We start from the raw sequence: 24,334 nt of genomic DNA on the forward strand, positions 1-24,334 counted from the left end.
CCTCCACCTCTCTCACCGTTCAGCTCAGCATTCAGGTTGACGATGAGGGGGCTGTTCTTCCAGTCAAAAGTGGTGAGCAGGAAAAGGAACCGAAGGAATCCCACTTGCGGGGAGCTGCAGGGAGAGAAGAGTCACGAAAGGCAGCATTATTCTAGCTGTATTGTGTATTATAGGGACACAGAGCCTAGGACTTGCCGATCAGAAGGTTGGTGGTTCAAATCCTCGCGATGGGGTGAGCTCCTGTTGCTCGGTCCCTGCTCCTGCCAACCTAGCAGTTCAAAAGCACAAAGTGCAAGTAGATAAATAGGTACCACTCCAGCGGGAAGGTAAATGGCGTTTCCGTGCACTGCTCTGGTTCGCCAGAAGCGGCTTAGTCCTGCTGGCCACATGACCCAGAAGCTGTACGCCGGCTCCCTCGGCCAGTAAAGCGAGATGAGTGCCGAAACCCCAGAGTCGGCCATGACTGGACCTAATGGTCAGGGGTCCCTTTACCTTTACTGTGTATTATATTCATTTCACATACAGGCCTCAAGGCAGCTGAAAGACATACAGTGGTACCTATGGTTGCAAACGGGATTTGTTCCGGAGGCCCATTTGTGACCTGAAAAGAGCGCAACCTGAAGCATCGTATCTGCTCAGGTGCGCGGTGCAATTTAGCGCTTCTGCACATGCGTGAGCAGCGAAACCCGGAAGTAACCCTTTCCAGTACTTCCAGGTTGCCGCAGGACACAACCTGAAAAGATGTAACCTGAAGCGTCTGCAACATGAGGTATGACTGTATTTTTATAAAGAGATAGAATGATTTTAAAAGCACTCCAACAGCAGATGTTTAAAAAGAACACGAAACGAATAGCTCAGGCAGAGGAGGTCTGTTCACCTAACTGGGAAAGTTTGTTGAAACAAAACTGTCTTAAAAGGTTTTTTTTTTAAAGGTAAAGGACCCCTGGACGGTTAAGTCCGGTCAAAGGCGACTATGGTGCTGTGGCGCTCATCTCGCTTTCAGGCCGAGGGAGCCGGTGTTTGTCCACAGACAGCTTTCCGAGTCATGTGGCCAGCAGGACTAAACCGCTTCTGGCGCAACAGGACACAGTGACGGAAACCAGAGTGCACAGAAATGCCATTTACCTTCCCATTGCAGCAGTACCTATTTATCTACTTGCACTGGTGTGCTTTTGAACTGCTAGGTTGGCAGGAGCTGGGACAGAGCAATGGGAGCTCACCCTGTTGCGGGGATTCGAACCACCGACCTTCTGATCAAGAGGCTCCGTGGTTTAGACCAGGGGTCAGCAAACTTTTTCAGCAGTTTCCTTCCCTTCAGGAGGTTAAATTCTGAAGGGCCCTAGTCTCATGGGACAGAGCATTCCACCAGGTCGGAGCCATCAATGAAAAGGCCCTGGCGGAGGATAGTCTGACTTCCTTAGGGCCCGGGACCTCTAAACTATGGTTATTCATGGACCTTAAGGTCCTCTGCGGGGCAGACCAGGTGAGGCGGTCCCGTAAATACGAGGGCCCTAAGCCACATGACCAAATGGTCATCCCGTCGAACCCCTTGCCTTTCAGGATAAACAGTGCTGTGGGGTCTGATCCAGCAAGGAGCACGTTCAGGGTAGGTTCGTATTTTGGGAACACCAAAAATGCTAGGTAGTACTGCCCCCAGCACTCACAGGTAGACTGCTCCTATTCATGGAAGGGACGTAGAAACCTGGCCAAGGAGCAATTAAAAAAGGAGCGTAACAGACTCAGGAGGTTGTGAAGCAGATGTCACGCTGGCTGGGCCCTTACCTGGGCACAGTGAAGGGTGCTGGGGACAGGAAGAGGGATGCCACCAGTAAGTCCACGCATTCCTCCGAGACGCTGTCGCTCAGCAGTTGAGCACTGATCCAGCGCTTGGCGAGACGGCAGCAGCCGCTGAAAGCAGAATGTTGCTGCTGGAGGCTGTAGGGAGGAAGCAAACAATTTGAGACCCGCTGCCAAGTCTGCCGGCGACGTCACCGTAATCCGAAGGCAACAGAAAGCTATTATTATGATGACTGGCGACATCAACTCTGCTGGGTGGGAATCCCTCACAGATGACAGCAGTGCCTGGAGACAGAAAGTTAGGTCGTACGTCCATAGTAGAGGGCCTTCTCGATAGTGGCGCCTGCCCTGTGGAACGCCCTCCCATCAGATGTCAAGGAAATAAACAACTACCTGACTTTTAGAAGACATCTGAAAGCAGCCCTGTTTAGGGAAGTTTTTAATGTTTGCATTTTTTGTGTTTTTAGTATTCTTTTGGGAGCCACCTAGAATGGCTGGGGAGGCTATAGTGGAAATGCGGAAGACAATTGTATTTTGAGGAGTTAGGTGGCATGTCCCTTTCCCTTTAACATTCCCAGTTTGATTCTTGTGTTTCACACACCTGTCGGGAGTTTCTTGGGTTCTTCTGTGTTGCAAGGGCTGGCTGGATGCTAGCTGCAGGTAGTGGGAGACTCAGCCGCTCTGTATTATTCATGAGTCATGCCAGGTGCACTTGATTACATCAAGGTAGGCTATAAAAGTCATAGGTGGGAGAGCTTCCGCCCAGATCAAAGGACCTGATGCTGGGAGACTGACGGTCGGGGTCTTTCTCCTGCTGCTCTACCTGGGGCTCCGGGCAGCTGAAGGGGAGATTGGGTAGCCCCTGTCGGGTATGTTTTATGCTATGCTTTGCATGTCTGCTGTTTATTTGTTTATAAAACTGTTTTGGTTCCCCTTCCACCTCCTCTTTCCTTTTGTCCTGATATCCTTGGAAAGAACTGCTGTATTTGGCAGCACAGAGACCTGGTCAGATGGGCAGGGTAAAAGTAATTAATACTAATAATAATTAATAGCATTGACCAGAGGAGGGATGACTGCTGGGAGGAGCGCAGAGAAGAAATGCCATGGACAGCTGGATGCCTTCATCTTCCCCAGCTGCGACAAAACATGTCTCTCCCACATCGGTCTCTACAGCCACAGCAGGCTCTGCAACCTCCTAATAGTTTGACTTCACCCCCAAAGGCACATTCCTCCATTCTCTCCCAAGATAAATGGGTGGCATTATATTATTACTATTATTTGTTGTTGTTGTTGTTGTAAGCCCACAAGAAGGACCGCAGTGCACAAGCAATGCTCTCTGCCCTTGTGATTCCCATCAACTGGGATTCAGGGGAACAGCACGGCCATTGTGTCTCGCAGGCATCATTCTCAAAAAGGGGAGACCTCTCTCCGCTTACCCGTGAAGTGAGCTGGTCAAGAATGGTAGATGCAAGGTCTCCACTTCCAGCTGCACGGATTCTTCCGTCACCTCGTGCTTCAGCATGCCTGTGGGGGTGACCACCTCCTTCAGGATTTGGGGCTCTCGGTGATAGGCTACTTGGAGGCGGAAGACATAGCCGTCCTGAGAAAGAGGAGGAACAGGAGGGGAAATTATTTGCTGCTTAAGAGCCTACTGGATCAGGCCAATGGCTCATTAGCCCAGCATCCTGGTCTCACAGGGGCAAAGCTGATGCCTGGGGGAAACCAGTGAGCAGGATTCGAACACAGGAGCTCCCTTCCCATCCTGCTGTTTCCAACAACCAGGATTCTGAAGCATTGACGCCTCTGACCGTGGAGGGCAGGGCACAGCCATCACGGCTAGCAGCCATTCCTAGCCTTCTCCTCCATACATTTCCCTAATCTAAGTTTGTGATCATCACTTTCTCCTGTGGGAGGGAGTTCCGCAGTCCTGAATCTTCCAACATTCAACTTCAGCCCACCGTCTGAGGTCCAGCCTGCTCTTCACCTAATGACCCCAGGGCGAGTTCCATAAAATATCACAATTCAGAGCTATGTGCTCTGAATGTTAAACTAAAAGCACAAAAGTAAAGAAAATCACAGGTAAAGCAGAAGTTCAAGGCGAAAACATTCCCCTTCAACTAGGCCTTCGGCTTATGGACATCTGGTGCCCTTTTGAATGTGTTGTGGAAGGAAAGATCATTGAGTTGTCTTTGCTTTTTGTTTTTATGTTCTGTGTTTTAATAATAATAAATAATAATAGTAATAATTTGTTATTTATACCCCGCCCATCTGGTGGGTTTCCCCAGCCACTCTGGGCGGCTTCCAACAAAGATTAAAAATACATTAAAATGTCACACATTAAAATCTTCACTGAACTGGGCTGCCTTCAGATGTCTTCTAAATGTCAGGTAGTTGTTTATCTCTTTGACATCTGGTGGGAGGGCGTTCCACTGGGCGGGTGCCACTACCAAGAAGGCCCTCTGGCTGGTTCCTTGTAACTTGGCTTCTTGCAATGAGGGAACCGCCAGAAAGCCCTCAGAGCTGGACCTCAGTGTCCGGGCTGAACGATGGGGGTGGAGACGCTCCTTCAGGTATACAGGACCGTGGCCGTTTAGGGCTTTAAAGGTCAACACCAACACTTTGAATTGTGCTCAGAAACATACTGGGGGCCAATGTAGGTCTCTTATTATGTATTCTGTGTTTTTTATATTGTAATTATATGTTGTGAACTGCCCTGAGACCTATGGGTATACAAATTTAATAAATAAATACAATTAGGGCGCAAAGGCAGGAGTCAAGAGACCAATTTGCACCAAAAAGTCAGGGTAAGGTGGCTTTTCTGGACCTGAGGGTGAACTTTACCCAAGGGTGGTGCAAGATGCACACCAGAAAGCCAGAAGTCCTGAATCTCAGCCCTTAGAGAGTCATCCTCTCCGTGCGAAAGGCTCAAAAATGAGTCCACCAACCACAAAGCCAAGCGAAGTTTGTGGCAGGAAAAGGGTCCCAGAGAGCCAAAATCCCTTCAAGATTATGGAACGTGTGGTGCTGGGCGCTGCTGAGAAGAACAGGGTAGAATAACCACCCAAAGCTAGGGGCAATATTCTGAATTTGCTTCAGATTTATCGGGAGGAGTCTGCGTCTGAAATTGTTAAAACTGTGTATTGAGAACACTTTTATTGCTCTTCAGCCCTGCTCCCAAAATGATGTTAAAACAATACAGCTGACCTTTAAAGCCCTAAACGGCCTCGGCCCAATATACCTGAAGGAGCGTCTCCACCCCCATCATTCTGCCTGGACACTGAGGTCCAGCACCGAGGGCCTTCTGGTGGTTGCCTCCCTGCGAGAAGTGAGCTTACAGGAAACGAGGCAGAGGGCCTTCTTGGTGGTGGCGCCCGCCCTGTGGAACGCCCTCCCACCAGATGTCAAAGAGAAAAACAACTACCAGACTTTTAAAAGACATCTGAAGGCAGCCCTGTTTAGGGAAGTTTTTAATGTTTGATGTTTTATTGTGTCATTAATACAGTGGACTCTAGGCTTGCGAACGTGATCTGTGCGGGATGCACGTTTGCAACCCGCAGCGGCGCATCTGCGCACGCACAGGTTGCAATTTGGTCTTCTGCACATGTGCAAAGCGCGTTGTACCGCTTCTGTGCATCCGCGACTGCCGAAACCCGGAAGTAACCCATTCCGGTACTTCCGGGTTTCGGTGGTCCATAACCCAAAAAAACGCAACCTGAAGGCTCTGTAACCCGAGGTATGACTGTATTCTGTTGGAAGCCACCCAGAGTTATTTTTTTTATTATTATTAATTATTATTATTATTATTATTATTATTATTATTTGCCCATGCCCACAGGCTTATGCTCTAAAGAAGCACGACACACAAGGGAAAAGGTGCGAGGAGGGCAGAGGAAGAAATCAAACTCAAGCAGGAATATGTAAACGTTTGTTCTTATAACGGCCAGCTTGTATAGTTCAAGCATAGGAGGAGCCTGGTGGAGCCGGGTTTTCGGCAAAGCTGACCGGCTGAGCATTCTGCTTTCCATCTCTCCCAGCATGGCCGCCCCCAGGTGACAGGAGAGGAGACTTGATGGAACTGGCCTGTCATATTGGAACTGATGGGAGTGAGCCCTGCTTCCCATCTCTCTCTCTCTCTCAAGATAGCAGACCCCTTGGTCATATTTCGCAAGGCAACGGCTTCCACCTTCCTGCGCATCTGCGGGGGCCAAATGTGCACAAACACACCCACCCTCCGGCACAATTACCTTATACACGTCCGTGTAGGCGGGCGAAGCCCTGCAGAGCAGATGGTGCTGCTGGCGGAGAAGTTCTGCCAGCCGCAGCTGGAAGGCGGCCTTGACCCGCCGGATGGCTTCCTTGCTCTGAGGCCACTGGCCGCTGCCCTCCATGTGGCAGATCACTGGTGCAAGAGGGAAGGAGGAGGCAAAAGAGTTAATGGAAGGCGCAAGGATCAGCATGGAAGCAGGAGAAGGGCAGGCAAAGATCCAGCTAAGGCTCCATCCAGATAAGACTGAAGCAGTGTTCCCTAGAGCAGATGGCCGGGAGGTTGATGGGGTTACACTTCCTCTGAAGGAGCGGGTACATAGCTTGTGGCTACTACTGGACCCCTTGCTGTTGCCCGAAGCCCAGGTGGCCTTGGAAGCGTGGGGTGACTTCTGTCAGCTTTGCCTGGTGGCCCAGCTGCGCCCCAGTCTGGACAGGGATAACCTAACTTCTTCTCTCTTTCTCAATTCATTTTTTTGGTTTTTGAAATTGAAACTTTCCATTCACATTATCCAACGAGATTCCAAGGAATCTCCTGGACTTCCCCCTCCTCCCCTTTGTGGGTCCGATTGTGAATCAGTTCCCTCACTGCGAGAAGCAAAATTACAGGGAACCAGGCAGAGAGCCTTCTCGGTGGTGGCACCCGCCCTGTGGAGCGTCCTCCCACCAGATGTCAAAAAGAAGAACAACTACCAGACTTTTAGAAAACATCTGAAGGCAGCCCTGTTTAGGAAGGCTTTTAATGTTTGGTGGACTATTGTATTTTAATATTTTGTTGGAAGCCGCCCAGAGTAGCTGGGGAAACCCTGCCAGATGGGCAGGGTATAGATAATATATTATTATTATTATAATCATTTCCTCCCGCATCTTTTATAATAATCCAAATCTTTTACCTCTCCATTGTGTCCAAAACTCACCATTAGACTACAAGTGATATTCCAACCCTACTAACGATTTTAATTGGGAGGATCTAGAATTGCTTCATAAACCCATCTTACTTTGAATGAATGTATGTACAGTCATACCTCGGGTTGCGAACGCTGCGGGTTACGTCTTTTCAGGTTGCAACCCACGGCGACCCAGAAGTACCGGAAAGGGTTACTTCCGGGTTTCGCCTCTCGCACTCGCAGACGCGCAAAATGAAGTAACACGCATGCACAGAAGCGGCGAATCGCGACCCGCATGTGCGCAGGCGCGGGTTACATGCCTTTCAGGTTGCGAATGGGGCTCCAGAATGGATCCCGTTTGCAACCAGATGTACCACTGTAAATGAAAATATCAAATCCTGTGGAACAGTGCCATTATTACATGAGAACTGTTCCACAGCATTTGATATTTTCATTTACATACATTCATTCGAAATAAGATGGGTTTATGAAGCAATTTTATATCCTCCCACCACGCTGACAAATAATTCTACGAAACAGTTGTCAATATCCGGAATAACTGTTCAGTGTTTGACATCATATTGGCTGAATACACAAAGCTTCACAGCTTGTCTTTCATCGTACAAAGTCTGGTAAAAGTAAAGGGACCCCTGACCATTAGGTCCAGTCGTGGCCGACTCTGGGGTTGCGGCGCTCATCTCGCTTTATTGGCCGAGGGAGCCGGCGTACAGCTTCCGGGTCATGTGGCCAGCATGAATAATCCGCTTCTGGTGAACCAGAGCAGCGCACGGAAACGCCGTTTACCTTCCCGCCGGAGCGGTACCTATTTATCTACTTGCACTTTGAGGTGCTTTCGAACTGCTAGGTTGGCAGGAGCAGGAACTGAGCAACGGGAGCTCACCCCGTCGCGGGGATTTGAACCGCCAACCTTTTCATCGGCATGTCCTAGGCTCTGTGGTTTAACTCACAGCACCCCCCGCGTCACACCAAGTCTGGTACCTTGCTTCTTTTAAAGATTTTCAGAGACTTTGAGACTAAAGAATTCATTTTGGTTTGAAGAAATTCTATAAAGATTGTCTAGACATTGCTGAAGTTCTCTTTGCAACACAGGGGTTTGTTTGGTTACTACAAAATGCAGTAGCAGCAGGGGGGACTCACAATGCTCCTTGCCCACTTTGAGACAGTGTCACCCACATTACCCATCCTTGCCTTTCATTGGTGCTAAATACGCTGGGCACGGCTTCTCCGCCAAGGGCAGAAGAGACTCCCGGCCCTCGATCCTGGCGTGGTAGGCGTAATCTGGTTTCACGGGCACCGGAGGGAAGACCTGAGAAAGAACCAGGAAGGCACGTTAAGAGTAGCAAGAAAAGGGGGAATCCACACAAGATCTCAAGGTAGCAGCACGACCTCAGGGTACACACCCCTGGCAGAAAATGCCCCGTTTCCAATTGCAAAGGGCTGCAAGGATGCTGGGTGGCCAATGGCTCTCTGGGACACTTTTGTTACGACATTTAAAAGGCAGAATTCACTGGGAACTGATGATAATAATAATAAATAATAAATTTTATACACACACAAACATACACACACACAGATTATGCCGGAGCGGTACCTATTTATCTACTTGCACTGGCATGCTTTCGAACTGCTAGGTGGGCAGGAGCAGGGACCGAGCAACGGGAGCTCACCCCGTTGAGGGGATTCGAGCCGCCGACCTTCTGATCAGCAAGTCCTAGGCTCTGTGGTTTAACCCACAGCACCACCCCAGTTATGTGATAAGTTATGTGATAATAAAACATAACTTTAAAATGGCAACCTCCATCAAAAAAGTAACATTGCTTTTCAATATTGCTTTTGCTTTGCTGTTTTTGCTGGAGACGAAGGGATGCAGTCATGTTTTTCCTTTGTTCCTGAATACGCTGAATAAAGCTATTAATATGCTCTCTCTGTCTGCATCTTCCGTTGTGGATGATTAAACTCTCTGCTGGTAGGGTGTGCATGGGTCTTGGAACGTCTCTGAGTCTCCTGTCACTGATTGACTGATGCTGTTCCATGGGAGACCGGTGATCGTCCGGAGCCAGCTGGGGGGAAGCCCCCGTCTCCCTGACAGTATCCCAACAGATCCCCCCCCCCCACGGGGTGGCCAAATCCTAACGCACAATCTTCCCCATGGACCTGCCCTGCCCTGCCACGAAAACCGTTGCCACAGAAGCATGCATTATGGCGTAGGAGACCCGTCTAAACAGACCGAGCGTGTCCTCCGACAGCCCCCCTTTCTTGGCTCAAACTCACATCGGTGTATCGGAGGGCAGGGTGAGCTCCCTGCACGGACGTCACCGTCAGCGGCAGCCCCTCCAGTTTCCACAGCTTGCGGCTCAGGTCGTCGTACGAGCGGACAACGCTCAACATGGCCTCCTCGCCAGTACCTGCCGGCTGTTCAAGATAATAATAATATTTTTTTATTTATTTATACCCCACCCTTCCTGGTTCAGAAAACCGGGCTCAGGGTGGCTAACAACAAATTCAAAACACTTAATTGATGCAACAAAAAACCAGCATAAAAGACAGCATAAAATGTGAATAACAAAAATTCAGAATTCAGAAATCAAATTAGGGGGGAAATCCACCCACGTCCCCTACTGACCCTTACATGCTACTAAATTAAAGAGAGATAGCTGGCTGAAGGTGGCGAGGCAGGAGCTGTAGCCCAAAACATTTAAGACTGGTTATATTCATCCAGCTCATAGCAAAAGATCCATCTTGTCTGTGCCTCTCAATCTGCAGCAGGATATCTTTCAAAAGGGCCTAGTTGGGAGAACATGAATATATAAAACATGGCATACGAAACCTGCATTTCTTGGCTGGGGAAAATCTGGAGAAGTGTGAATCAGCTGGAATATGAGAGGCACTTTTTGTCTAAGTTAGCCAAATGGACAGTCCGAAACCTCAACCTTCCACTTTTTTTGGGGGGGGGGGGGGGGAATCTGGAAAAGTCTGCCAGTGCCACAGGGAGGGCCCAGACGTGTGGGGAGGCCAAGCACAACACATGTGGAAAGAGACTGTCTCCCATGCGTGCTTGCAGTGTGAGACCACCGGTTTCTTAGGAGAAACTGGATTTTGGCGGTCGGTGTGACGCTCCCTTAATGAAAGCAGATCTAAGGCAGATTGCAACGCACTCCCGTCCGAAATATCACAGCTGAAGGGTGCCACCTGCAGACCAGCCTGGACACAGCCATGTGACATAACCACCTGACCTTTTTATTTTGGCACAATAGAAACTGCCCTTTACGGGAGGATTACTACCCAACTAGAGAATACAGTGGACTCTCCGGACAAGAACTTGATTCGTTCCAGGGGTCCGTTTGCACCCCGAAAACTACGTAAATAGAGGCGCACTTCTGCGCACGCCGCGATTGAGCGCTTCTGCGCATGCACGCATGGCGAAACCCAGAAGTATACATGTCCGGGTCTGCCACGGCAGTAACCCAAAGATTCTGTATCCAGAGGGATACGTCAGTAGAGGTACGACTGTATGTTCAATCTGTGAATGCATTTAACAAGTCTGGTTTCTGGGTTTTCCTGAAACAGCAGCTGCATGTGTCTCTCTGATCAGGAGGAGGACCATGGAATGAGGGGAACTGAGCTAACCATTCCCCATCACCACACTGATACCCCAGAAACTCTCATCCAAAACCTGCAATTAGTGACTCCGGGAAGTTGCTCTCATAGCTGCCCTTAACAAAAAAAAGACACCAGGAAAACAACAACACAGAATTGAGAGTTGCCATTCTCAATAGTGCTGCAACAGTCAGTCTCGCTTCACAGGGAACTCTGGGAATTGTAGTTCTGTGGAATCTGCTAAACATCTCCCAACGCCCTTAACAAACTACAGCTCCCAGAATACTTTGGGGGAAGGCACAAGCGGTATCAATGCACCTTAAACATACAGTGCGGATGTGACTTAAGAGGGCAGAGGAGGCGGTGATCAGCGGAGCCTGAATTCCCATTTTTTGAAGGGCACAACAATCTATGGCTTTTTAAAAGTGTTGGGGGGGGGGAATTGGTTTGCTTTTGTTTCATTACGTATTTTGTGTTTTCATGTTGCATTTTTGTGCTGCAAACCCCTCTGTGATCTTCAGATAAAAGTCGGTATGCACATTTAATACATCCATACATCCATCCATACATTGGACACGTGGGTTGCGATGCAGCACTTGTGCGCATGCGCAAAGTGCGATTTAGTGCTTCTGCGCATGCACGACCGCTGAAACCCGGAAGTAACCCGTTCTGGTACTTCCGAGTTCCGGCGGTCCGTAACCCCCAAAAAACGCAACCTGAAGCATCTGGTACCCAAGGTATGACTGTACATACATACATGAATACATACTCTGCCATTGTGCTTCCAAAACAGACTTTCTCAGCTTTCCCTGTGCCCTATGGAACAGATTTCCTGGGGGTGGGGACAAGGGGAGAGGAGAGGAAGGGGAAGTTCCACCGCATTTCAAAGGACATGAATTCACAGAGGAGAAAGAGGCTGCTTACTTCACGCCCCATCTTGATCACAGGCTCCAGCAGGGCACCTGTGTAGCAGATGGAAGTTTCCGGAATGTCCATGTGTCTGCAGAGAGATAAGAGAGAGCCAAACCATGAAAGGCTTTTAAACAGGGAACGCGCTCCTTTCTTCTAATCGACTCTCTCTTCTTTTTTTAAACGAAGTTTCTCATGTTTTTTCAAAGACGTCGATAAAAGCTTGGGAGAGCCTATGTGAGCTCAATGCCTGGTGAAACCACAAAAGTCACAAATGCACCCAGTGAGGAGAGCCTGCAGAACATGGGGGTTTCTTTACGCAACGTTCTGTTAGGACAGATAATTCGCCAGCCTTCACAGGATGATGGTGGCATCAGCAACTGTTGCGGTGGCACAGGCGAAAGAAACCAGCTTCCTCTGGGACCAGCCAAAGCTGCTGCCTGAATTGCTTTGGTGGGCTCAGACCGTTTGGCCCAGTATCCTGTTGCCAACAGTGGACAGCCCATGAGTACAGCTAGGGCGTTTTTTCAGCCAGAACTCGCAGGAGCTCAGTTCCAGCACCTTTCAGGTGGGCGCCATTATAATAAAACAAAAGAGGCATTCACGGCGAGTTCTGGCACCTCCTTTTCTAGAAGAATAGCCCTGAGTACATCCGCTGACAGGAACAGGCCCACCCTGTGGTTTGTCCGATACTAATGGTACACTGCTTCAGAAAAAAACTTTTGTTCTATTGCCACAGCTAGTTTGGGGGAAGTTAGTGGATCTATGAAATTATGAATACAGTGGACGCTCAGGTTGTGAACGTGATCCGTGCAGGAGGCACGTTCGCAACCCACAGCACCACGTCTGCTCACACACGGGTTGCGATTCAACGCTTCTGCGCATGTGTAAAGTGAGATTTAGCGCTTCTGCACATGCACGAGCGCTGAAACCCGGAAGTAACCTGTTCTGGTACTTCTGGGTTCAGCGCGTTGCGCAATCCAAAAATGCACAAACCAAAGCGTCTGTAACCCAAGGTATGACTGTAGTATAAGATAAAGGTAAAGGCAAGAGACCCCTGGACGGTTAAGTCCAGTCAAAGGCGACTATGCGGTTGCGGCACTCATCTCACTTTCAGGCCGAGGGAGCCGGCATTTGTCCACAAGCAGCTTTCTGGGTCATGTGGCCAGCATGACTAAACCGCTTCTGGAGCAACGGGACACCGTGACGGAAACCAGAGCGCACAGAAACACCGTTTACCTTCCCGCTGCAGTGGTACCTATTTATCTACTTGCACTGGTATGCTTTTGAACTGCTAGGTTGGCAGGAGCTGGGATGGAGCAATGGGAGGTCACTCCATTACAGGGATTCAAACCGCTGACCTTCTGATCGGCAAGCCCAAAAGGCTCAGTGGTTTAGACCACAGCGCCACCCGCTTTTATGTTTTATAAATAGTATGAAGAGAGGAGACAGAGGAAATATATTTTGCATTCATAACACGAGAACATGGTAAGAAAGTAAGTAGAGCCTGCTGGAACAGGCCAATGGCCTCTCTAGTTCATCATCCTGTTCCCTCCTGTGGGAACCTGTAAGCGGAACTTGAACCCAAGACCACCCTTCCCTCCATTTTCCAGCAACTATTATTCAGAAGCATCTTGCTTCTGACCACGGAGGCTGCCTCCATCATTAATCATTATTAACCCACCCTTCACCCTAACCAGCAGTATCTTCTTATGTTCTTACCAAGTGTGACAGACGCAAAATGTTTTCCTCTATCTCCTCTCTCCATGCTGTCCATAATTTTAGAGGTCCACTGCCCACCTGTCTTTATTCAAAGTTAAAGATCTCCAAACGTTTTAGCTTCTCCACAAAGAATGTATGAACAAAACTTTATTTGGGTCAGCCGTCGGCCATAGCAACAAAAAAACACTGCGGTATACAGTGGTACCTCGGGTTAAGTATTTAATTCGTTCCGGAGGTCCGTTCTTAACCTGAAACTGTTCTTAACCTGAAGCACCACTTTAGCTAATGGTGCCGCCGGAGCATAATTTCTGTTCTCATCCTGAAGCAAAGTTCTTAACCCGAGGTACTATTTCTGGGTTAGCGGAGTCTGTAACCTGAAGTGTCTGTAACCTGAAGCATATGTAACCCGAGGTACCACTGTACACAGAACAAAATAAAAAGTCGATTATGTAAAACACAGTTTAGGGTCCTGAATCAGCAGTCAAATAGTGGACCCTATTCTGATTGCCCCAGCTAGAAACCTTGCAACCTTTGCAGTCATCTTCTCCTCTTGATCTGCCAGGAGACAGAAGAGGCGCTCCTACTGCAACAATCTGGTTGTGTTTCAGTGACCAATGGTCTTACACAAACTCCCATTTTTGCCTTCTCTGGGTCCCCCAAAACCGAGTCCCCGCATGCTACTCACAACTGCAAGAGGTGGCGAATGATCTGCTCAGAAATAAGCCGCTTCTGGCTCATGTTTGGCGCATCCCACACAACGGCCTCGCAGATGGCGCCATCTTGGAAACGCCTCAGCTCCGATCGCTTCCCCCAAAACTGCCGAAACTCCAACGCCTGCAGGTTCAAACCCCGAGAGAGGGGAAATGAAAGGCATTTCTCTCGCTTTCTCACAGGCTTGCTTTGTTTATAGTAAAATGAACGTAATTTAATTCATTTTTTATACACTCATAAAGACATTTTAAAAAACAAAATAGAGGAACGTTCTGCAGGCCAGGCCCACAATTCCTGGGTTTGCACAGATACAAGTACAAGTTAACTTCTGTGGGTTTGGTTTGTGTTTTTCAACCACTATCAAACAATTAAAGCAGAACCAAAACAAATATAAATGGGGCATTAGGTGCCAATTTGTCTTCACAGGTAACTCTAATCCTGTTTGCAAAGGATGCAGAAAAAAGGAAGTGATTCTGACCTTCATTCTTTAAAAATAAATTGCATAAAAAAGAGTTTTAACTTTTCAGAAATGAGCAAGAAAGCAAAATCGGCACCAAATAGGTTTATTTAATTCATTTATTTTAAAAAATTGTATACCGCTATGTCATAAAAAATACTTAAAAGTGGTTTACAGCAATAAAAACATAAAAGAATACAATAAAACAATGAAAAATCTAAAAACAGGCATCCATTAGCCACTGTGAATGTCTTCTTAATCGCCTGCATAGGCCTGGCAGAATATAAAAGCTTTTAGCAGGTGCTAAAATTTGGCACAAAAGGTGCCTGCTGAATCTCCAGTGGCGGAGAGTTCCATGGGTCCAAAATACCATTTTTCAGCAAGAGAAAGGGTTGTGCAAAACAGGACAAGGAAGTTTCTTTCATGAATAACCGTGCCTTGAAAAAGGGGTTGTGCCTACAAGATGGAACAAATGGAAAGCAAAAGCGTAGGCGGAAAATCTCTTAGGCACCCAATAACGGGGACCAGAGCACTCTCCCAGTCTCACCTCTGGTCTGTCCCCTCCAGGTCCCCTCTCCAGGATGCTGCCAGCAAATTCAAGGTTCAGCAGAAGTCCAAATGACAGGGACCCGATGTCTTTGTGTTTGGGGGGATCAGCGTCAATTGGCCACTGGGCGAAAAAGATGAGAGAAACAAAATTAGATGGGCCACACTGGAAAGATATATAGTCATACCTCTTGTTACATTTGCTTCAGGTTAAATCTTTTCAGGCTGCGTCCCGCGGCGACCCAGAAGTACCGGAAAGGGTTACATCCGGGTTTCGCCGCTCGCGCATGCGCAGATGCTCAAAATGGCATCATGCGCATGTGCAGAAGCGGCGAATTGCGACCCGCGCATGCGCAGACGCAAGTTGCATTCTGCTCATGTTGCGATCGAGGCTCTGGAACGGATCCTGTTCGCAACCAGAGGTACTACTGTATATAAATTTTATTACGGTCCCAGACCAGTTTTACATACCGTAGTAAACAAGAATAAAACACAATACAGTCATACCTTGGGATAAATATGCTTCAGGATAACTATTTTCGGGTTGTGCTCCGCGGCAACCACAGGGCCTGGGAGAGCTGGGTTCAAATCCCTGCTCAGCCATGAAGCTCATTGGGTGACCTAGTTGGCACCTAGTTGCTCTTTCTCTGCCTAACCCACTTGACACGGCTGTTGTGTGTATAAATGTTTCCCCAGATAGACAGGTGCCAACAGTCCACTGGTATGCTTTTAATATTCTTCTGAATGTTCAGTTGTCCCCCACCCCACTGCAAAATGTTTTTAGCTGTTCTCATTTAATCCGTAAGCCGCCTTGAGTCCTTCCCAGGGGAAAAGGTGGGATATAAATGGATATCAATCAATCAATCTTTATTACGGTCCAGAGACCCAACAAACTGTTACAAAGTAATCCCCAATTCATACAGCCTACCTCCAGGTTAAACTAGCAATTTGTCCAGACTTAAAGATAGGGATCATTGGTTCTTGCAACCACCGATAAAAACTTTGCCACTGCTAATGTTCTAGCGTTTGTCCGGTCTTCCAATAGGAACCTGACATAGTGAGCCTCTGATTTTCCCGGGAAAGGTACCAGCAAGGGTAACGTCAGGTCAGCCCTGACTTGCTCATATTTTGCACAGTGCAGCAAAATATGTTTTATGGAATCAATGTCTTGAGGACACGAGCAAAGTCTGTCCTGGTAGGGAACTCCTCTCAACCTGCCATCCAACACTGCAGAAGGAAAGACGTTTAGTCTGGCTTTGGTGAAAAGCCTTCAATAATTTGGTACTGTCAGGTTTTGAATGTAAATATAATATAAATATCATCACCACCACCATGGTCTGAAATAAAACTTACTGGTTGAGTCTGGGGCAGCGCATGCGTCAGCAACAGGATCCTCCGAGACAGCCCTCGTTCCAGCAAGCCGATGAGGAAAGGCAGAGTTGCCGCCACGTAATTCCCGCCGCGATCCATCAGCTCGTTGAGCAGCTGCATCTTCCTGCAGGCCGCCTGCAGCTTGGAGACGTGCTTGAGGCTGAGGAGAGAGCAGCCGGGAGAGAGAAGTGCAGTCACTGCTGGGTCCACAGATAAGCAACTGTGCCCAGGCTGTGCAAAAACAGCAGTGGAGGAGAAATAAATTCTCGGTGCTAAACCAACTCAAGTTCTTCTCCAAGAAAGACAGGATTCGGCAGCCCAGTATGAGCAAGTCGACCCATTCCTTGGATGTTTATATATAGCATCAAGTCAGATTATTAATTCTTATTTATTTAGTTGTGTATTACTTATTTTCTTTTTATATATATAATTTTCATTAAATCTTCTGTTTTACAATTTAGAACATTCATTTAAACAACCTTAAAATATCAGTGACTTCCATTCTTCTCTTTCCATGGTTCATTTTGCATAGCGTAAATCCCCGCATATTTTATATAAACTAAACCATTCAGTATTCCATTATTACTTCCATCAAAACTGTTGAATTTATCTTAATGCTGCCGACGTTTTCAAGTGTACACAATTCCCCCCATATATTCAAGAAACATTTTCCAATCTTCTTTAAACAAATGTTGCTCTTGTTCTTTTATTCTGTAAGTTAGATCCGCAAGCTGCACAAATTCCATCAGTTTAAGTTGCCATTCTTCTTTGGCTAGGACCTCGCTCGTTTTCCATTTTTGTGCTAACAAAACACGGGCAGTCGTAGTGGCATACATAAATAACCTTTTTTTGACACCTGGGAATTTCCGTCTGAATTATCCCCCCCCCCCCCCAGGCTCTGGTTTTCAGTAAAATACATTTTTTAAAAAAGAGTGACCTTGTGGGGGGCCAGACTATATTTTTGGGGGGGGGGGGAAGATGAACGAATTCCTATGCCCCACAAATAACCCAGAGATGCATTTTAAATAAAAGCACACATTGTACTCATGTAAAAACATGCTGATTCCCAGACTGTCCACGGGCCGGATTTATAAGGCGACTGGCCCAGATCTGGCCCCTGGGCCTTAGTTTTCCTATCCATGGACTACTATGACATGGGAGGCTTGGGGTTCGAATCCCCATGCGGCCACAAAACTCACTGGGTGACCTTCGGCCAGTCACCGTATCTCAGCCCAACTTCTCTCACACACTTGTTGTAAGGAGGAAATGAGGAGGAAGAGGAGAACCAGGCAGGTCCCCTTGTGCTCCTTCGAAGAAAAAGTGGTGTGTAAACGTAAGAAGAAGAAAAATATTCTCGTGGAGAGAACGTACTGGAACACGTGGTCAAAGGCTCGGATCAGAGGCTTGGGGGTCATGAACAGCAAATGGAAGCCATCCATCGTTTGGTTGTCCAGAATCTCCATGGAGTGCTTGGCTTCGAACTGGATCTAAGGGAGAGCAAAACCACACATATTTAGGCAAGCGGAGAGATAAGCCAACCCCCCAAGAGTCAAGTCCAGGCCACAATGTACCGTATTTTTCGCTCCATAAGACACACTTTTTTCCTCCTAAAAAGTACACTGGTACCTCGGGCTACATACGCTTCAGGTTACAGACTCCGCTAACCCAGAAATAGTACCTCAGGTTAAGAACTTTGCTTCAGGATGAGAACAGAAATCGTGCTTCGGAGGTGCGGTGGCAGCAGGAGGCCCCATTAGCTAAAGTGGTGCTTCAGGTTAAGAACAGTTTCAGGTTAAGAACAGACCTCCGGAAAGAATTAAGTACAGTGGTAACCCGGGTTAAGTACTTAATTCGTTCCGGAGGTCTGTGCTTAACCTGAAACTGTTTTTAACCTGAAGCACCACTTTAGCTAATGGGGCCTCCCGCTGCCGCTGCGTTGCCAGAGCACAATTTCTTTTCTCATCCTGAAGCAAAGTTCTTAATCCGAGGTACTATTTCTGGGTTAGCGGAGTCTGTAACCTGAAGTGTATGTAACCCGAGGTACCACTGTAAGGGGAAACTGCCGCTGCAGTTGCGAGCTGAGGGATGTCTCTGCAGCTGGAGCCACGGCTCCCGTCCGTCACTCCCTGTAAAGCAAGAGTCCCGAAGAGCGTGTCAGCAGCTCTTGCTCTGCTGGCTTTACAGCGAGGCGGGAGGAGGGACGGACGGCAGCCCCTTCTGCCCCTCCTCCCAGCTGACTAATTCAAGGTAAGGGAGAGCCGCTTACACAGCTCCTGTCCCGGCGTCTCCTCCTAATCTTTTTGCTCCAGTTCCAGCATCACCTCAAAGGCGAGGCAAGGCAGCTGCCCGCCACAAGCAGCACAAATGTGAGCTCTCCCTCTCTCTTCCCTCCCTCCCTCTTCCAACTTGAATAAAATATTGGGGGGGGGGCAGGTAAGCCCTACCTCACATACCGCAATTCAGCCTTTCTCAACCTGTGGGTCCCCAGATGTTGTTGAACTACAACTCCCATCGCCCCTAGCTAGCAAGGCTCAGGGATGATGGGAGTTGTAGTCCAACAACATCTGGGGACCCACAGGTTGAGAACTGCTGCGATCTCTTAATGCCACTGTTGACTGCTGTTCACTGTACATGGTTGTAATATGATTCAGATATACCGGTTGCTTATTAAATAGTTTAGTACAACATTTGATTCAGAATATTTTTTTTTCTGGTTTTCCTCCTCTAAAAACTAGGTTGGGGGTACCCTACAAAACCGCTCCACCACCACCCCCCCAGCGGCCGGTGCAAGCATTCTTGGCTCGTTCGCTTCCCTGGTCCATTTGCAAAGAGCAAAGCAGAAAAGCAGGAAGACAAGAACATGAAACCCGGGTTCGAATTCCCCGTTCGCCCAAGTCACTCTCTCGTTCTCAGCCTGCCCCACAAGCCTGCAGTTTCAACAATGATGATAACACTGCTATGCTGTCTGTTTTTACACTAGGTTGAATTTCTTATATATATTTTATTATTTTTCCATATTGAAAGTTAAATCTGTTACTCAACAGTTACATTCCAATTCAACAAAACTAGTGACTTGCGCTCACCCAACATCAATATTTCTAACTCAAATTACATAAAATTGCTTTTTAAGGTTCTGTCATATCTAATTTCATCTTCTTTAACCTGTTTCTTAATATATCCTGCTATTTTCTTACACTTCAACACCTGCTTTGGCCTTTGCATAGGGGAAATAAATTTTTAAACAGATTAGAGTTTCCAGAGTTTTCTTTAAAGGATTCTAAATCTGTGTCTCTTATCACTGCCATCAGTTTTGCCCTCGCTGCATGTCCCAAGGTTTTTATCAACTGTTCTTCCTTTGAGGGTGCTGAATTTCGGTGAAATATTGCTTTGTTGTATTTTTAATTCTGTTTCTCACTACAGGATTATGCAAACGGCGAAGAGCTGGGTATAAGTGACATGAAAACATGGGGCGGTTTTCCAATGAATTTCTTCTGCTGATGTTTTATCGTGTTTTGGCTGCACAGAGAAACTTCCTCTCCTCTCCTCCAGTAAATCTGTACTGGCTGGGGCTGATAGGAAACATCTGGACGGCACATTTGAAAGCTGGGCTAAACAACGACCTCATTTACCTGCTTATATGTGGAGGCCGTCATGTCTGCGCACAGGTTGACCAACCCAGAAGGGTCCACGAAGACCACCTGGAACGCTGCGTGGAAGTCCGCCAGGGTAGGCTAGAGGAAGAGGACAAAGCTGAGATTCAAAAGGCAGAACAAGGAAAGTGCTCCTTTGAAACTTAGGTTTATGCAATGGCTGATGGTTGCAAAATTCTGGAGAAAAGCATCAAGATGTATAAATAAATTTTAGGGGAGCAATTTAAAATGCCAGATGATCATATTATCCTAAATCACATACCCATTATACAGGACAAAATAAAATAAATTCCTTCCAGTAACACCTTAGAGACCAACTAAGTTTGTTATTGGTATGAGCTTTCGTGTGCATGCACACTTCTTCAGATACGGGGTTTGACACCAGCACCGAGAGTCTTCTGGCGGTTCCCTCCCTGTGAGAAGTGAAGTTACAGGGAAGAAGGCAGAGGGCCTTCTCGGTGGTGGCACCTGCCCTGTGGAACACCCTCCCATCAGATGTCAATAAAATAAACAACTATCTGACTTTTAGAAGACATCTGAAGGCAGCCCTGTATAGGGAAGTTTTTATTGTTTGATGTTTTATCATGTTTTAATATTCTGTTGGGAGCTGCTCAGAGTGGCTGGGGAGACACAGCCAAATGGGCAGGGTATAAACAAATTATTACTATTACTATTATTATTATTATTATTATTATTATTATTACTACTACTACTACTACTACTACTACTACTATCCTTTGATCAATGGATAGAAGATACGGCAACTCTTATAACATACAAAGAGACTGCTTTTGGACACAGATTGTGTATGGATAAATATGATGACAGTACAAGTGCATTTATAAAATCTATAGCGACGTGTTAATAATTGTATGCTCGATGGATGATAACCTTATATACCTATACATTGTGTTACATTCATTTTAAGCACCTTTTTGTTTTGGGTTTCTCCCCCCCCCCCCCCATTTCTTTTATTTGTCCACTGAAAACCTTTCCATAAAATATAAATATTGAGATTCAAAGGGCGTCGCGGGCTGAAGAGCAGGCGGGGGTAGCAGCTTCTAGCAGGGAAAGTGAATGCACAACCTCACAGGGTTGTTGGGAGGATACAAAGGGATGAGGGGATAACCATGCAAGGCACCTTGAGTTCCTTGGAAGGAAGGTGGAATACAGCTGTAATAATAAACAACCCCCATCGCCTCTGCCCTAACCAGGAATCCCAAGTACCCCAAAGCTCACACTCTCACTAGAGTCAACTCTCTGGAGCCAGGGCTTTTTCGGCTGTGGCTCCGATCTGGTGGAACACACTGTCACAAGAGGCCAGGGCCCTGCGGGACTTGACATCTTTCCGCACGGCCTGCAAGACAGAGCTGTTCCACCAGGCCTTTGGCCAGGGCACAGCCTGACTCCCTCCCTCGGCAATCTTCGCAGAGCTCTGGCCCAATGGTTGCCAGTGGCTTGAATTAATTAATTTTATAATGAATGATCTTAGAGTGTTGTTTATGCTGTACTTTTGTACTGTTTTATTGTTGTTAGCCGCCCTGAGCCCGGCTTCGGCTGGGGAGGGCGGGATATAAATAAAATTTATTATTATTATTATTATTATTATTATTATTATTACCAGTGAGGAAACTCCATCCTTTGAAAGGCTGATTCCAGATGTACTGAGGTCTGTGGTAGCTGGAAGGAAGACAGACACGTGAAGGGAAAGATCATGCAATTATTCAGAGATTGTGAAACAATAAAGACTATCGTCTCCTATCGTATTATTATTCTGCCAAATGGGTGGCTTGGTTTGTGATCAAGGGCGGAAAGGCAGGGAGCCCCACAAACCAGCTCAGATCTAAGCACCTCCCACCTCAGAGCCAAAGCGCACAGGGCTCACCTAAGAACTGAAGGCTGTTCCTCAACACCTGGTATCCGCTCATCACTTTGTTGATCTTGTGCTTCTCCAAGAGATACGCCACCAGCATAGAAGCCATGAAGCCATTGAAACACCCAAGTCCCTGGGGGAGGGGAGGGAAGAAATGGACAATACACAAAAGTTGGCACAAGGTGCTCTTCTGCTGCAGATTCCCAAATCCTCCAGCCACCCAGTGCTAGAAAGCTAGGAGCTAAATGGCACTCTGAAAACCTAGGTTATGGGTGCAAGAACAGAATGTCTAGGCATGCTTTTTTACAACAAGAATACAAATCTGAAATTGAATGAACCGCAGCTAAAATATTGTGTTCATTTTTCACATGGTCTAGTCCTTCCCCTGAAGACTGCAAAAGCCAAAGCCATGCTTCCCCTGCCTGCCCCCCTAATATTCTTAAGAGGATCTCTTTTCCAGTCTTCAGAGCGTGGCTGGAAGTGGGGAGGCAGAAAACGGTCCTGCTTTCATTCCAGCAGTGGCAGTTTTAATCTGAAATCTTAGGCGCAGTACAGTGGTGCCTCGCAAGACGAAATTAATTCGTTCCGCGAATTTTGTCGTCTTGCGATCTTTTTCGTCTTGCGAAGCACGGTGTCAGGAAAGTTTTGGAAAAGCTTCAAAAATCACCAAAGTCTTCAAAAACCTCAAAAAAGGCTACCACACCGCGTGCTATGAGTTGCTCCTCAAAGTCAAGTCGCAACTGTATTAACGGTTTTAAGAAAAAGGAAACAAACTTGCAAGACGTTTCCTTCTTGCGAAGCAAGCCCATAGGGAAAATCGTCTTGCGAAGCAGCTCAAAAAACAAAAAACCCTTTCGTCTTGCGAGTTTTCCGTCTTGCGAGGCATTCGTCTTGCGGGGCACCACTGTAATGCAACAGAGTAACCGAGGAGGGGGTGGGGACATTTGCTCCATTGCTTTTCACCACCACTGATTGAGAGGCGCCCCCCAGAATTCGGCATCCAGGTGCCCCGCACCCCTTGCACCCTGCTGGGTGAAGACGGTCCTGTTTAGGAATGTAGCCTGCAGCTGCTCAAGACATTTTTAGCATAGTGCAAAGGGATCACAACATTTAGCAGATTTTGCATACCTGGTGTCCTCCAGAATTCTTGGAACTACAACTTCCACGGGCCTTAGCCAGCACCACCATTGTAACCTCAAATGTTTGATTGCAACCCCAAATATTTATTTATTAAATTTGTATACCGCCCTATACCTGTAGATCTCAGGGCAGTTGACAACGCGGTCTTGTCACAACAGCCAGGCTGCTCAAGGGTGAGGAAGCAAGGAGGCCCAGGTCTCCCCCCCCCCCCATTGTGCCCGGGCCCAGTTACCTGGTGAAGCCCACGTTGGCGCAGCCACACTTTGAGGAGAGACACCCCATCTCGCATGCCTTGGAAGTCATGGGCCGCCTCCGAGAGGAAGAGCAGGCTGGACTCCAGGACCAGGTCCCACAAAATGGAGTTGTTGTAGTGTGGCGTCGGTGGCTCCGAGGCTCCTAGGAAAGGCAGAACAGGAGATCACCACCGGTCCATGTCGAACAAATATGGCAGACGCCGTTAGCTGCAGCCTTCTTGTCTGGCATAAAACCACCCAGGACCCAACAACAGAAACACAACATCCAAGTCTAAAATGGAGACACTCTGGCTAACTTTCTGTGTAGCTTAGAAGGGGGGTTACTAGGCAGGAATACACAAGTTCATCAAAGGTTTATATATTCATTCATAAGCTTTATTGCGCTAGCCAAAGGCCATGGCATCGTTCACAGGGGGAACAAAAGGAAAACAGCAATAACCAGAAAAACATTTTTAAAAATTTCCTTTTAACGAGGGGGCTAGTGCCATGGTACTTTTGTTGCAATGGGCTGCAAGTTTTTAATCTATCTTATCTATCCATAATTCATTCTACTGATGTTTAATTGGGGGTTTTTGGTGATTGTTTTTTCTCCTACGTTTTTAGCTATTCCTATTTTATTTGTCTTCTTCTTCTGCAATTACTCGTAGCTGAGTAAGATTGAAAAAAAGTTCAATTGTATTTTTTGACCGTGGGTTGGTGACCCCACTGGGCACAACAATCCACTCAGGGAAAAAGGGAGGCAGACTTTATTTAGGGCACCTTTTCTAGCCCCTCCCCCTTTTCGGGGTGAGCAGAGTGGATCCTAAAAAGGGCTGCTCAGTCATGGATACAGCTGCCGAGCTGCTCAATTGCCTCGTTCCTCGAGTCAGAACGACTGAATCTGTATCCACCACCCATGTGCCGGTTCATGACTAGGGGCTTCCAGATTTCACGATCCTGCCCCCCTTACCATTTGCCGATCGACATGGGACTTTGGGGGCTTGGGTTTGGGATGGGCTTTTGGAAGATTCCTGTGCGTTAATTTGTTTTATGTGTGTAGATCAGTAATAATAATACAGTGGTGCCTCGCAAGACGAAATTAATCCGTTCCGCGAGTCTCTTCGTCTTGCGGTTTTTTCGTCTTGCGAAGCACGGCT

At 47.4% G+C, this 24,334-nt stretch overlaps 1 protein-coding gene across 1 annotated transcript in view; it reads right to left on the minus strand.

Moving 5' to 3' along the window:
* The window catches only part of NOL6 (nucleolar protein 6), a 62,589-nt gene that overhangs the window by 29,198 nt on the left and 9,057 nt on the right, over window positions 1–24,334 (minus strand). Inside the window, exons 7-21 of the mRNA XM_077936560.1 lie at window positions 23,177–23,340; window positions 21,817–21,937; window positions 21,553–21,611; window positions 19,911–20,012; window positions 17,653–17,768; window positions 16,264–16,441; window positions 14,912–15,034; window positions 13,882–14,030; window positions 11,490–11,565; window positions 9,240–9,380; window positions 8,157–8,274; window positions 6,042–6,196; window positions 3,234–3,397; window positions 1,783–1,935; window positions 17–114 (exon numbers count right to left, since the gene is read on the minus strand). Of these exons, the coding sequence (XP_077792686.1) occupies window positions 17–114; window positions 1,783–1,935; window positions 3,234–3,397; window positions 6,042–6,196; window positions 8,157–8,274; window positions 9,240–9,380; window positions 11,490–11,565; window positions 13,882–14,030; window positions 14,912–15,034; window positions 16,264–16,441; window positions 17,653–17,768; window positions 19,911–20,012; window positions 21,553–21,611; window positions 21,817–21,937; window positions 23,177–23,340 (1,917 nt within the window). The remainder of the gene's footprint in view (window positions 1–16; window positions 115–1,782; window positions 1,936–3,233; window positions 3,398–6,041; window positions 6,197–8,156; window positions 8,275–9,239; window positions 9,381–11,489; window positions 11,566–13,881; window positions 14,031–14,911; window positions 15,035–16,263; window positions 16,442–17,652; window positions 17,769–19,910; window positions 20,013–21,552; window positions 21,612–21,816; window positions 21,938–23,176; window positions 23,341–24,334) is intronic.

This window comes from Podarcis muralis, chromosome 11, assembly GCF_964188315.1.
Source record: "Podarcis muralis chromosome 11, rPodMur119.hap1.1, whole genome shotgun sequence".
NCBI lineage: Eukaryota > Metazoa > Chordata > Lepidosauria > Squamata > Lacertidae > Podarcis > Podarcis muralis.